The sequence below is a fragment of the Epinephelus fuscoguttatus genome, linkage group LG1 (assembly GCF_011397635.1).
Source record: "Epinephelus fuscoguttatus linkage group LG1, E.fuscoguttatus.final_Chr_v1".
Lineage (NCBI taxonomy): Eukaryota > Metazoa > Chordata > Actinopteri > Perciformes > Serranidae > Epinephelus > Epinephelus fuscoguttatus.
This window is the reverse complement of record NC_064752.1, coordinates 45,554,153-45,568,439: the sequence shown is the minus strand read 5'-3', so window position 1 is coordinate 45,568,439 and position 14,287 is coordinate 45,554,153. Positions and strand designations below refer to the sequence as shown.

The following is a 14,287-nucleotide window of genomic DNA, read 5'->3' as shown; positions in this document are numbered from 1 at the left end:
GAAACTGGCCAATGGGTGTGGAGTCTTCTAGCAGGGAGGAAGGCTCTTACGCGTCATATCATTGTAGAGCTATTGTCTTTGCTGAAGGATGACGCAGTGTTACATATGATAATGTATTATTTTGTAACTTCATTTATAAAACATGACAGCATGCACATGTATGATCCCACAGTATGTCTGTGTCTATGGTCTATGGTAGTTTGTAACTGGGAGACCATCACACAGTGAGTTGTAAACTATCATCACCTGTAGAAAAGCAATAGGCCAATGAAGACAATGCATAGACGGCCAATCTCTAAGGATACTAAAGCTCCAAAGCAGAAATTTTAAAATAAAGACTCAAAGCACAAAGCAGTTTTGTACAAAAATGTTATAATACTTATTTAAAGCATGCCTCCAAAAGGAGTAATCTTTAATATCAGCTACACAAAGTTTAATTATTAGGTTAAGCCTTTTTACTTACCTCTTTTTCATTCATTTGTCATTTGGATTTAGGTGACAAATCATACACTGGGCTCATAAAAGCTTAGTTTTGTAGTGAAGTGAACGGAACAGTTTGAACCAGCAACAGACCAAACAACCAGACTGAACTGAAGGCAGTCAGAAGCAGCGCCTTAACATCACACTGTTATGCAGGGTTGTGGGTTTCTTTTCAACATTGAGGGGGGGCACATATGAAACAGGGAGTTTGGGATCCTCAGCCAGAAAATTTTGAGCTTCAAACACTTATTTTCCTCCATTCTGGTTAATATTTATGCACCAATTTTGTGCCTTTCTGCATCAATTTATGGTGTAAATGTCTTTAATTTTGTCAAAATAAGAGTCCTCTTCTGTTTGGAATATTGAGAGAGACATGTACCCTACATCCCACTGAAATCTACGTCCGTGCTCTAAGAACAGTGATTTGATCGCTTAAAGATAGTGTTTAATTGGTGATGTAATAGCTTAGCAAAGTGGGATAAGTAAACAACAGCTAATACACAAATAGTACATTTTTCCATCTGTTACAGGCATTGCTCATACTGACACTGTGTCACCATTGCAAATGCTTAAGTCTATTGCTGACAAACTATATGTTAAAGTGAAAAACCACAGACTGTATAAAATAATGGATGTAGCTACTGTGACATCACCCATTGGTTTGTGGACTGCTGTTTGATGCCTTGGGTTCGACATTTTGGCCATAGCTATCTTGTTTTGGTTTTGTTTGTTTTTTTCGAGCCAGAAATGACCATATATAGACAAGAGGGTGGAGCTGTGGAAGAGTGAGGGGTAGATGTAACTTTTTTACACAGAGATTACACTATAGGGTGGCTATGAAGTCCAAGCAGCAGCATACCGCCCCAGTGTGTGACTTTAGACAGCATGCTGTCATTGTGGACGCAAAAGACAGGCCTCACATGTAACACAACGGTGTTGGCCTCTATTGTGATATAACAAACGTGTCCACTGTGCTTTATAAACAATAACAATGATTAATAGGGCAATAACAATCATTTCTTTCTTATTCTTTGAGTTAGCTGCTAACTGCTAACACCTACTTTTTAACCTGGCAGCGAGTCGCTCATATAACATGTCTTCAAAAATTCCCACCTATGGTCCCATACTGCTTGCTGCCCCTTTTACGCAGACATCATTTTGGTGCTGTTACAACCTGCGATGCTGGCGTAAAGTCAAGATCACTCTGTACCCCCATTCCATGATTGTACCTTTTAAACAGAATGGTGAGGCAGAAAAATGGTGTGAAATTCCCGCCTTGAAGAAGCAGTGTAATAGAGGCTATAGACTGTAGCGACGCCTTACAGACAGCCCGTCACTCAAAGCAGCTGTGTTAGATATGCATAACTTTAAGCCTTAATAAAATGTAATCTGATGAGTTACAATAAAAAACACCCCTGCACAGTTGTCATGAATGTGAAACAATGAAACATTTTTTTGTACCAGGCTGTAAACATGTTTATTTCTGCTGTAAACAGGCATTTTAACATGGGGGTCTGTGGGGATGAACTCTCTTTTGGAGCCAGCCTCAAATGGTCATTAGAGGAACTGCAGTTTTTGGCACCTCTGCATTGCCTTCATATAGTGAAAACTGTCCTCAGACCTGTACACCTGCTTTAACAAGAACACTGCCAATTCTCTGTGACAAAACTTTCTCTGTCACATTTGTTTTAATTGTGTTGACAGATTTTAGTACTTTCAAAGATACACTTCAGTTGTCACGCTGCACAGTAGCTCCCGGTACCACTGTTCCTCCCAGCTCACATTATTGTCTTCAAACAAAATTTTTAACTGTAGTGAATTTGAGAACATCAACAATTTGTTAGGAGGTGATTTGGGAATTTTTAGGTGCAATTAGGCATTTATAGAAAACCAGAGCGCCTTTAAACTAGTATTACTTTCCTTACTCCTGTAGGGTTTCTCATTGAGCAGATGCTGTCAGCAGTGGTGCTTCTCTGTTCTTGTCCCCGCTGGCTCCTTTCACTACAGTAGCTTTACTGAAGCATGAGACTACAGTCTGTTTCCCAGTTCATGCTGGCTTTGATTATCTTTTGGGCACCTCTGCAGCCAACATCTTCAGCTGAATCTCTGTAGACATGTGAGGTGTGTTTGAACATGTTTTACCTTTTATAGAAGCAGATTAGGGATTTCTGGCACAACTCCACCTACTTCCATTGTGCAGGGAGAAGGGAAGAGCTACTTTATTAGACCAGTGTGTTTTGGCTTGTGGCCTTCATCAGGGTGACCATAAAACACTTGACAATTTTTTTTAATAAAATGGGTTTGGAGCAAAATCATTTAAAAAATGTAAAAGACAAATAATCATATATACACACATACACATTAGTCAAGCATTAGTCAGACTTGTAGAAAGTGATTGGAAATGGTAAATAGACTTGCACTTCTAGTCTTCCATCCATTCAAAGTGCTTTTACACCACATGCTACATTCCCCCCTTCACACACATTTATACACTGATGGCTGAGGCTACCATACAAGGTGCCACCTGCTCATCAATTAAACATTCACACACACAGCCATTTAGTGCGACGTGGGGTTCAGTATCTTGCCCAAGGATACTTCCACATGCAGACGACCCACTCTATCTACTGAACTATAGCTGCCCTTAAGATGCACAGAGGATGTCAAAAGCCAAAATGTGCATATTTAATGGCATACTTAAAAATCACACTCGCGCACACACGCACACACACACACACACACACACACACACACACCACATATGTGTTTATAGCTGTTAATGCCGTTTGAAGCAATGCTGAAGGACCATCCCCATGAGATCCTAGCGTGAGGTAACACAGCACAATGTGATCATATCACTGCTCATCATATTTTGCCACCTTGGCAAAAGCCTTGTGGCAGTAATTAACATCTGCTACCAAACTGTTAATCTCACACTCTCACACCGACTTTGAAATGACTTGACCCTGTCATAAACCCGTTAATAACTGTTGGATAACATTAGCTTTGTCATGCTAACAGTTAGCCATGTCACTGTGTGTGTGACACTTTTTCCCGCGCAGAGCTCTGGTCCTGCAGCAGCAGCCTCATGAGAAACACAGAGAGAGAGGGCCTGAGTAAATCAATACGCTGCATGAAGCTCTACAATGAAATTAGATTTTTACTGGTTTTAAAAAGTCAAATTTGTGGTAAAGTTGCGATGATTGGGCAAAATCACAAGGTTGTGCAAAACTCAGGGGGTCAGTCAGTGTGCTCGTGATTAGAGGTTCTGCTCGAAATTGGGTCAAGTGTAGGGACCCTAGATGTATGGAGCAGGAACTTGATACTGAAGCTCTAATTCCAGATCAATGCGCAGACTGACTCCAAGAGTGTTAAATATCAATGCCTGTGCCTGGGATATTTTGGCTTCGTTTTTGTACAGTGGGAGGAAGTGAAGCAGTGTTGTCTATCTTTTATATACAGTGTAGGGGACCACAGCAGGCCCAGAGAAGCAAAGTTCAGTCCTGCTTCCAATTTTTTTCCCACTGGCCATATGTGGTATTGCAGTGAAAAAATCCGCTGTGGCCCAAAAAGCATTTCCCTATAGAATACCTTTGTATAAGATTGTAAAACTGTTGGCAGGACACCTAGAAATTCAAACAAGGTCAATTATAACTCATTCTATTATGAATTTTTGATCCATGGAGTTTTTTGGTAAAACTTTTCTTGAGCCAACAAAGAGCGATTTAAAAATCTGTGGCATCACCACAATGTAAAGTCTATGAGCACGGAACTCATGGACGGAGCCAGCAGAATAAACACTACTGCACATACTTAGCAGGCAACTCCATACGAGTAAATAGGCACCATCTTGGGGTCTGGTATGTAGTTATGAATATACATTTATAGACCACCATCAAACCAGGCATATTCTGCCCCACTTGAGATGTTCCCTAAAGGCCTCCCAAACACCACAAGCCAGGAGAGCACAGCAGATGTGCAAGGCAGAAGCGTGATTAAGTTTATAAGAGTGAAAAAAGACATTTCTTACTTAAGATATCAAAGACAATATTGAGTGGAGCTGGCTGTTTTGCCAGAAAGAGAAAACTGCAAGCTGTAGAGAAGCTGTTGAGAGAGAAGTCAGAATGAGCTCTGTCTGTTGTTTCTTTCCACCTAAGTGGATTATCCTGGTGAGCTGGTTAGCATTAAGATTTTGTTGCAATATAGTTGAATTGTGTGATATTTTACTTTGAGAAACCAGTCCTGAGAATGTGTTGTCCTGAAATCTGACTGAGTAAAACAAGTCAGGATACATATTGCAATATCTTGAAAATGTTAAAAATAAGCCAAAGGAAAAAAAAAAAGTCATAGAATGCTGTACCCCAGTGCCCACAGAAGAGGAATACCTCTGTTGCAAGGAATGGGACCGGTTGCAGCCTTATCTAAATTGTAAACAACAAACATGGCAGCACACCGGTAAGGTAAGACAACACGTTTACATGTCGTTTTTTATATATACTCTCTGACATTTATCCTAACGATATGAGGCGGTCTTTGTGGAGAAAAAGCCTGTTTAGTGGACTAACTTTGCACTGGAAAGGATGCCTGTTCACTTACGTTTTAACAGGTCTGACACTACGGCCGTATCCAGGCTAACTGCTAACATGCTAACTATTATTTCTATGTCACTAGTGACTTGAAACAAATTTAGGACGATAGGAGACGGGTTGAAATAAACCGAAATTTCCCTTTAAACAATGTTGCAGTGATATAAAATGTCTTCATATGAGGTTTTATCATCTTTCTTTACTTATAAATCTAAATAGGTGATGAAAGTAAATTGTTATGATGTATTATAGTCGTGAAAATCATATTTGATGTCTGCAGTGTACACAGGCAAAACTGTGTTCGGAAGAATCAGTGTCCAAACAGAATTCAATAAAGGACTGCCTATCAGCTGTCAGCTACAGCAGGTGATTATGAAGAGAGACTACACATCTGTTGGTCTTAGATGTATAAGCATACAACATTTCCACCGTAAAGCCATCAGTCTGCTCCTTGTGTCAGCTGTCATACCTTAAAAAGGTGCTTCCTCCTGACCTGTTTCTGTACAAAACTAACCACAGGATTGAAATCTAGGACTCTAAAGTAGATGACTGGATGCTAATGGCTATTTCTACACTCTGATCTGGTGGGGAGGCTTTGTTTTACAGATATTTAGAACACTTTTCAACCATAACTTCTGCTATTTGTACTTCTCATGTTGATCTTTCCCTTCCTGGTTTTCAGAACATTCCTCCATATTGCTCTCATGTGTCAGTACCATTAATTTGGGGAATCCACACCATCAAAGGTTCTGTTTTCGTGCTATCAGCTGTAACTGTTTTATGTCCTGTTGGTTGAGTTGCTAGGGCCTTTGTACGTCCACATGATTGGAAATTGAAATTCTTCTGGAAGTCAAGGATCAAGACTAATAAAGTGAAGAAAGACAGAAAAAGGAACAATAATAGAATGTTTTAGTTAATTCTTGATGAGCTCATATAATCTTTGCACAATCTCTTTTTTTTTATCTGTGCTTTTCATAAACTATAACAGCCTCATTGGCTCTTGTTTCCCACTGTCTCCTTCAGATCAGTAAGCAGCAGCTGCAGACAGTCAAAGAGCGTTTCCAGGCGTTCCTCAGTGGAGACACCCAGATTGTAGCTGATGAAGCCTTCATCAATGCTGTCCAGAGCTACTATGAGGTGAGTCTGTATCATCTGTCACACTCTGTCACCAGTATACTCACAAAACACACATTGAATGTATTTTTTTACCCTGATATAAAACCTTTTGATTAAAAGTGCACATATTGCTGGGTTTGTCAAGCCATTAACCCAGTCTTTGTGGCCTTATGCAACCTCTGACCTCCCCATAGAAGGCAAAAAAATACACTTTCTATGTACACTGTAAACCCCAATTCTGTCACTCAACTTAAAACATTTTTGGAAATGGCCTGCACTCAAAACTTTGAGTTTAGCACAATGCAGTAAGATAAAGGTTTTGAGTACACCAGACACAAAGTAAATGTGTCACATGACCCTTGTCTGAAAGGAATTTTATATCAGTTTAACATAACTTTTTTTGTTGTTTGAGCATTTTACTCTATGTTATATTACATATTTGTGTCATGGATGGATTAGGGTTTGCTGTGTAGAATCAGTTAAATACTTGATGTTAATTTTATATTATGATTTATAAATAGCAAATTTCTGCAATCTAATGCTGTTTCGGATGCCTAAACTACCTGTTAAGTTCCCCTTGCAAGCCTCTTCTTGTTTCAAATGAATCTGTCTGAGCAGGAAAACTAATAATGGGTAGAAAAGTGTCCAAACCTCAGCGGAGATAACTTGTCTTGGCTCTGATAAATGATGCAGAGTGTGCACTGAGCTCCGCAGGGCAGTCTTAATAATATGCTCCCAAACGACCAGGATTCAGTGGGCTGGATCTACCAAGAATAGAAGAGGGAAATAAAAAGTGATGATAGCAATACCAGCGCCTTCTCTGCATCTCACATTTCTTAACAGTCTGGTTTGTACTGCATTTACAACTCGACATTTGATACACAGTATCCGCAGTGACTCACAGTGAGTAGAATAACCTTCAGTTCTTGGATTGCCCACATTACAAGAAGCCAGTAATAACAAGTCAAAGCTCAAAGTGCTGTTACTGTAATACTGTGAATGGATAATTATGTTGAAGCAGGCAAAGAGACTGAGTGAAGGCTAAAGAGACAAAGAAATATAACTTTTGAAGTTGTTTTTCCAAGTTTACGTGTTGATTTTGAGATATTCCCCACAGATAGTACAAAAGCCTCATGGTCTGTTATATTTTGAGCATCAGCTGTCAGAGTAGCAACAGAGATTCTCTCTGGCACAATAGCTGAGTCATCAGCATCAGTCAGTTTACATAAGTAGTTTGTTGAACTCATGTATTATGTTATACAGAGGTCTTTCTAATGTTTATAAATAGCAAACATAGAGAGTTACTTGTGTTATTTAGCTTACCCTCATCAATATAAGTGGGATGGACACAATAATAAGAACACGTATCAGTACAATGTGATACAATTCAACAGCACCAAAAACGGCATCCTTCAGAATGATCAGTAAAGTCTCTCTGAAGCAGCTTCAAAAAAAACAAAAAAAAACAGACTTCCTCCCACCACCATGGTCGGGTATGGCGTTATCAGTGGTAACCAGTGTATGAGCACATACATAGCCATCATCTATCGCAACAAAAAACAGAGAAGCAGCTTGGATAACAACACATACACATAGGTTGTGGGCCTTTATTCACTGCTTAGGACACCCTTTTTACAGTGGCTAATGTACCAGTTTTGCATTTTTTGGTCTTATATACTTTCATTGGCCCAGCAGCCAAAAAAACAAAACAAAACAAACATTTTTCCTATAATTTTAGGTATTTATTTGTATTCAGTACAAAAGTGAAGTACCCCTTAGATTTAGCTGTTTTCCTTTAGTTATTGATTTGTAATGGCAAGGCAGCTTTATTTATATAGCACATTTCATACACCAGGAAAATCCAAAGTGTTTTACAAGGCAATAAAAAAGGATACAGATTTACAGTAAAAGAGTAAAGAGAAAAAACTTATTAAATGATTTACAATTTAAAAAATCACCATCAAAAATAGCAAAAATGCAGACAAGAATGTCTGTAATATTGATATACAAAGGTGTACAAAACATACCACAGGTACTATTTGTTTGAATGTCATTATATATGTTACTTATAGTTATTATAAACAGAAAAAGGTTAAGAAACTGCGCACGGTTGTTAATAACATTAAAAGCCTTGTGTTAACAAATGAAAGGATTCTGTTTACAGAAATGCTAATGGGCTTTCAATCTGAAATGAAAAAAGGAGGTGTTAAGTTAAAAATAACTCCTTATATATATTCTGTTCATTCATGTCTGTGGCATATTCTACACAGTAGATGTGTTGCTTTATTGACGACAACCATGATATTTAAAAATTAAGAATTGATATTGTGTAATAATAAATATACACATATGACATTGTGTCATAGTTTTGTGTAAATAATCCAGCGCCTCTTAAATCATTTCCCTTTCTTTCCGTTCTCACTTTGTCTCCCTCCCCCAACACCATCTGGTTGCTTTTTTGCTATCCATTAAGTTTAATTGCTCTAATTTTTGTGTGCTTTTGTATGGTTATGGTAATAGACTCTCTCTCCACCTCCCTACACTTGAGTGTAGTTCATTTGCCAAAAATGAGACAAAGGCAAGATAAACACATCTGAAGATGAACTTGACTAATAGCATCTTTAGATATCCTGATAATATTGTTATTGTGCACTCTTTTGGCCATGATAATCATATAGTGAAAATCTGATATTGGGCCAGCCCCACTACAGATATGGACATTAAAACTGTAGTGAAAGGTGTGATGTGCTTATGAGGGCAATGGATAAGAAGTGTTGTTAGGTCTCTGTGTTGTTCACATACAGGTAATCTTTGGATACTACAACTGTACTGTAGTGAAACTGGACTGCAGTGTTTCTGGTGAGATGACAATGTGTCAACAGGTCATTTTCACTGTCTATTTTTGCTGAGATTGAGAACAGTGCGTCACATGGAAAAAAAATAGGTGTCACACCGGCCGAAGGTCTAGATGAGCCACGCTGCTTGCATAAGCTGTGTAGTTGTTAACATGGGTGCTGAGATTCTGTGACGCACACACACTGCTCAGGTAGGCAGTGTTGCCTGTCTGCTGACATTTTTTTCTTTTGACTGCAGCCATTAACAGAGCAGAGATACTCCATCTCTGTAAAAGCCCAGTGAGCTAAGAACGCATCCCTCAATGGATTTTGCCATACCCACATGTATTTCAGCAAATCACAATGGATTTCATCTGTCACAAATCACTTTAAAACAATGACGCTGCTCACGTCACAGACTCTAATTCACTGTCTGGCCAATCAATTTCCTGGCATAAACTTTAACTGACCAATCAGCAATCAGTTTTGTCGACCCCTGGTGGCAGATAGTTGTTTGCTGCGATATTAATGCTCTGAATTTTGTATACAGCACATTTAAAAAAAACAAACAAAATAAATTCATACTATGTTTACTTGTTAAGCAGTTCCTCCAGGATTTTGTGGGCTGGTTTTGTGATTGTTGCAGCCTGAAATGCCGGCAGCTTTTTTAAAATAAATGTAGGCATTTTTTGCAATAAAATATAAATGCAATAAAAAAGTGAAAACTGCAAAAATAGTTGTGATGCTGAGCCTATTATTAGGAACATTCATTGTTTCCCACAGAATTAGAATGTATATGTGATGGTAGGTGGGTGGATGTAGCGCTGAAGGAACATCTCCAGGAGCTACTCTTTTCAAGTAACATCCAGCACTGAAACGTAGATGGTGACTCTGTCATTAACCCTGTATAAAAGATGCTAACAGTTAACCCCGTCACTATGTGTTTGACTCTGTTGCAGGCACAACAGAAGTCACATGATAAACAGAGAGAGAGGGTCATGGTGGGGCTGAGCGAATCATTAAGTTGTGTGCAGCTCTAAGACAGAAGAAGATATAATTTATTTTAACTGGTCAAATTTGCTGTAAAGTTGTGATGATTAGACAAAATTGCACTGAATGCAGAGGGGTTGGCTGAAATAATTACATTGTTGTATAATCCCTGCATGTCTTTTAAAAGCTGATCCAGAAACAAGTGTTGCAAGGAAGGACATTTGGAGATTTAAGGCTGCAGTTTGGTGCTAGAACAAAACAAAGGGGTGTATCTGTTGGGTTTGTGGCACTGACACATTGACTGACACTTCCTTATCAGTTAATGTGACAGCCCAAGCAAGCCAAATGAGAACGCTGTGATATTTAACAGATGAAGCTGGTGGCACAGGTTATCCAATTCAATTAAAACCCATAGCTCTCAGCTCGGCTTTAGCTTCAGGCTAAAACTGACGTACAGAGAGAGAGAGAGGGAGAAGGAGGGACAGAGTCGGGGAGAAGACAGAAATAGAAAGATAGAGAAAAACAGAGACAAAGGGTTACAAAGAGCATGGCTGTGTCGACAGTGGGTGACAGGTATTTACCACCCGTCAATCACAAGCTACTGTCCTTCAAATGTGAGTCAGCTTTCAGTCGATGTAAAAATGTTTGGTTTGTGATCGAAATTCTTTGTTTCTCTTTTTGGTAGAAATTTAACATGAAACAAAAGATATTAATGTGTAGGATATCTGGGTAGTGTTTCAGTTAATAAACAGATTTCCTCACTTCCTTCTACTGGTGCCATGTTTTGATCTGATTTTACCAGGTTTTAAGATATTTGTCTCTGGGATTTCTCAATACGATGGAGATGGAAATAATATTAAAAAAGATCAACAGCAGTGTGTCTTTCCAGAAACAGTGTCCCTGGGATTCTGTAAAATCCATAGATGTCACTGTCAGAAGTTTCTACTGACAAAGTTGCAAATGACATGCAATTCCTCAAAGTCTGTTCTGTCCTCTCATTCTGAAAATATGCCCTCTGCTGCACAGTGAAGTAGCACTCGGACACATTTATCAACTCCTTGATTCATAGTACAATATGTATATATTACTGAAGTGTATGTACTTATATAGTAAAATAGAATTTATTGGGAAAAATACATAAGCGCAAAAAATAAAGATAAAAATGCCAATGGTACATATAAATGGTAGAGCAGGGTTCTGGTATGCATGCAATAGATAACTGCTGTATGGTGCATCAGTGTTACTATTATTGGACAAATATCCCATCCCAAATGTTGACTGGACTGAGAGAAAACTAGACTTCTTCACCCTATATTGGCTCTGTTTTTAGGCTTTAGAAAATTAGTCACGACCAGGATGATAGCCATGAATTGACTGTACTTACAGGTTATTGTGTGAAGTGCATGTGTATATGCCTGTAGGAGGAGGGCTGTATTGTTTGTTTGTTGGTGTAGTGCTGGCTGATAGCCAGGATGGAACTCATTCACTGGTGAACTGTGGTGCTTAAGATGTTACTGTGTTCTTTCAGAGAGGCATTAAGGGGTTAAGAGGTATTTGTGTGTGATGCCGTAGCTTTAGCAACATCCTTCTCTCAAGATCAGCTTCCAGAATGGAAGCAGCTTTCTTGATGACTTAAAAATACATATACAAAATATGTAAATCAGAAATCCTTTCTTTAACTTCTTTTCAATTGATTGCAGGTCTTCCTGAAAAGTGACCGTGTGTCCCGGATGGTGCAGAGTGGCGGCTGCTCAGCCAGCGACTCTCGGGAGGTTTTTAAGAAGCACATAGAGAAGCGGGTACGCAGCCTGCCTGAGATCGACGGCCTGAGCAAAGAGACAGTGCTGAGCTCCTGGATTGCTAAATTTGACACCATCTACCGAGGCGAAGAGGACCCAAGGAAGCACCAGCAGAGAATGACGGCCAGCGCTGCCTCCGAGCTCATCCTCAGCAAGGACCAGCTGTACGAGATGTTCCAGCAGATCCTGGGCATCAAGAAGTTTGAGCACCAACTCCTCTATAACGCCTGCCAGGTCAGTCTTTAACTGTATTATATATAACTTTGCATTCTGGAATATGTGTGTGACGTGTCTGTCCCCTATATATGCCCAATCCCTGACCTAATAACTTTCTAAGAACTTGAGTGTGTCGTTTGACTTAAATTCTCAATGTTTAGGAACAAATCAAGATAGCTGTTTTACCATATTTTTTCACTTTCCCTGGGAAATTGGTGTTTGCGTCCCATAAGATTATAAGGCCAAACCCTGTTCTTTTTCCTAAACCTAACCACATGCTTTTGTTGGCTAAACCCTACCGCGTGTGTCCCAGAACATCAACAACCAACAAACCCAGGGTACCTTGCACGTCATATCTGGACGTGGAAAATCCATGACCAAACGCTGATATGTGATGAGTTCGCAGTAAGAATGTGTTGACCAGGAACCATCTTGCTGTGAAGCAACAATGCTAACCACTACATCACTATGCTGCTGCAAGGCCAGCCCTATAAATGCAAAAGTCTGATCATCACTGAGTGAGTGAGTGAGTGAGTGAGTGTGCGATGAAGTTACACCAAAGGTTGGAGTGCATGATGATAGTTGTTGTTTCCCCATTGCCTGCTGACAGAGCTGTGGGTGCTGACAGTTCTGTATTACTGTATTCTAGGGATGCACCGAAATGAAAATTTGTGGCCGAAACTGAAGCCGAATAATATTAAACGCTTGGCTGAATACCAAGTACTGAATACCGAATATTGTTGTTTAGTTTTTCATTAGTTTTTGCAGAGGAACCCCCTCCAGATTAGTGTTGTCACGATATCAAAATTGGATCCCACTGTACGATACCAATGAAAATATCATAGTTCTGAGTAGTATCACGATACCACAGCGAAAATGAGGCAGATGCGCCTTTTGTCATTTATGAAAAGATAAATCACTAAATTACTTATTGACTTATTCATACTTCAAAAACAGCATCAATGAGTGATGAACATAGGGGGGATCAAAGTAAAATAAATAAATAAAATAAAAATCAACCAGCCATCCTCCTCTCCTGACAAGTAAAGAACAGTCCCTTCATAAGTAAAGAACAGTCCCTAAAGTGCGGTGAGGTTTGTGGACCATGAATTTGCCTTTCGTTTCTGCTGCTGGTTGAAATCTGTAGGCTGCTCGCACAGCGTGCTGAATGATTTAAGCCTATTTTGCTCGCTCAAAATTATTTTTAGTCGCAAATGCGAGTGTCGTGACGGGCGGATCGCCACACTGCCGACATTTTACTCCGCGCGTCACGGCACGCTGTTTGATTGTGTTATCAAAACGCCGCTATTATTCAGCCTTGCTTTTAACTTATTCCACTGAATACCGAATGTGTGTTTTTTTGCAATATTCGGTCGAATATATTCGGTTACCGAATATTCAGTGCATCCCTACTGTATTCCTCATTTTCTGTAACCACATTATTAAGCTAGCTAGCTAACTAGCCAGCTGCAGTTGAAGTTGCAGTTTTGGACAGAGGAAAGAGAGGATCGCCTCATCATATTTGAGGAACATCTCTATCTGTATGACACACAAGCCTTAAAATGTAGATGTGATGTTACTGAATATTATGAACGGGTGCTGCCATAGTTATGAGGAGAAAGTGGAAATAACATGTCCAATTAATTAGTTTGGCCAATTAATCAATGCCAAAGACTGTTTTGCAAACTGTTGTTGTTCGTGGACCTTGGCTGTGCCACCAGTCACTCACTCAGTTGAAGAGGGGAGGGTTGTGTTAAATGGTCAGTGGGTACAGCTCCAGAGAAGGCAGGTCCCTTCTGCTGTGCAACTGTGTCTAAGTGTATTGTTCTTCATTTTAAGATGGCACTTCCTGTTTCATATTAAAAGCCCTCCAGTGTTTCATACACAATCCAGCCATATACTAGGTTCTGAGCTGTCTTGGTTTCATTTAAGAACTCAAAAAATAGCTTGGTAATCAGCTTGAATTTACATTTTATTTCGTTTCAACATTCAAGGCTGGCTAGTAGAGGCTGTTAGTTTGTTGTAACCAGTCAGTAGTGGTTGACATATCCATCCAGTTGGTGTTATATTCAGTTATTATAGAGGCTGTGGTGGTGGCTGGTATGAGCAGTTAAGGTTGTTTATGAAAGAAATCTGCTGATACAAGAGTTATTTCTGTAAGTGGACTAACAGCAGTAAGGCTCTGGCACAGGGAGATGACATCTCCATTCATAATCCTGCCTACAAACTCTGAATGGCTTGGCGGTCAGTTTACACACCGCCAGAC

The 14,287-nt window shown here is 39.6% G+C and overlaps 1 protein-coding gene across 4 annotated transcripts in view; it reads left to right on the top strand.

Moving 5' to 3' along the window:
- cadpsa (Ca2+-dependent activator protein for secretion a) overlaps positions 1–14,287 on the top strand; it is a 261,095-nt gene that overhangs the window by 38,096 nt on the left and 208,712 nt on the right. For all 4 annotated transcript variants that reach the window (XM_049568292.1, XM_049568453.1, XM_049568202.1 and 1 more), the window contains exons 2-3: positions 6,090–6,203; positions 11,707–12,039. In XM_049568292.1, coding sequence (XP_049424249.1) covers positions 6,090–6,203; positions 11,707–12,039 — 447 coding nt within the window. The remainder of the gene's footprint in view (positions 1–6,089; positions 6,204–11,706; positions 12,040–14,287) is intronic.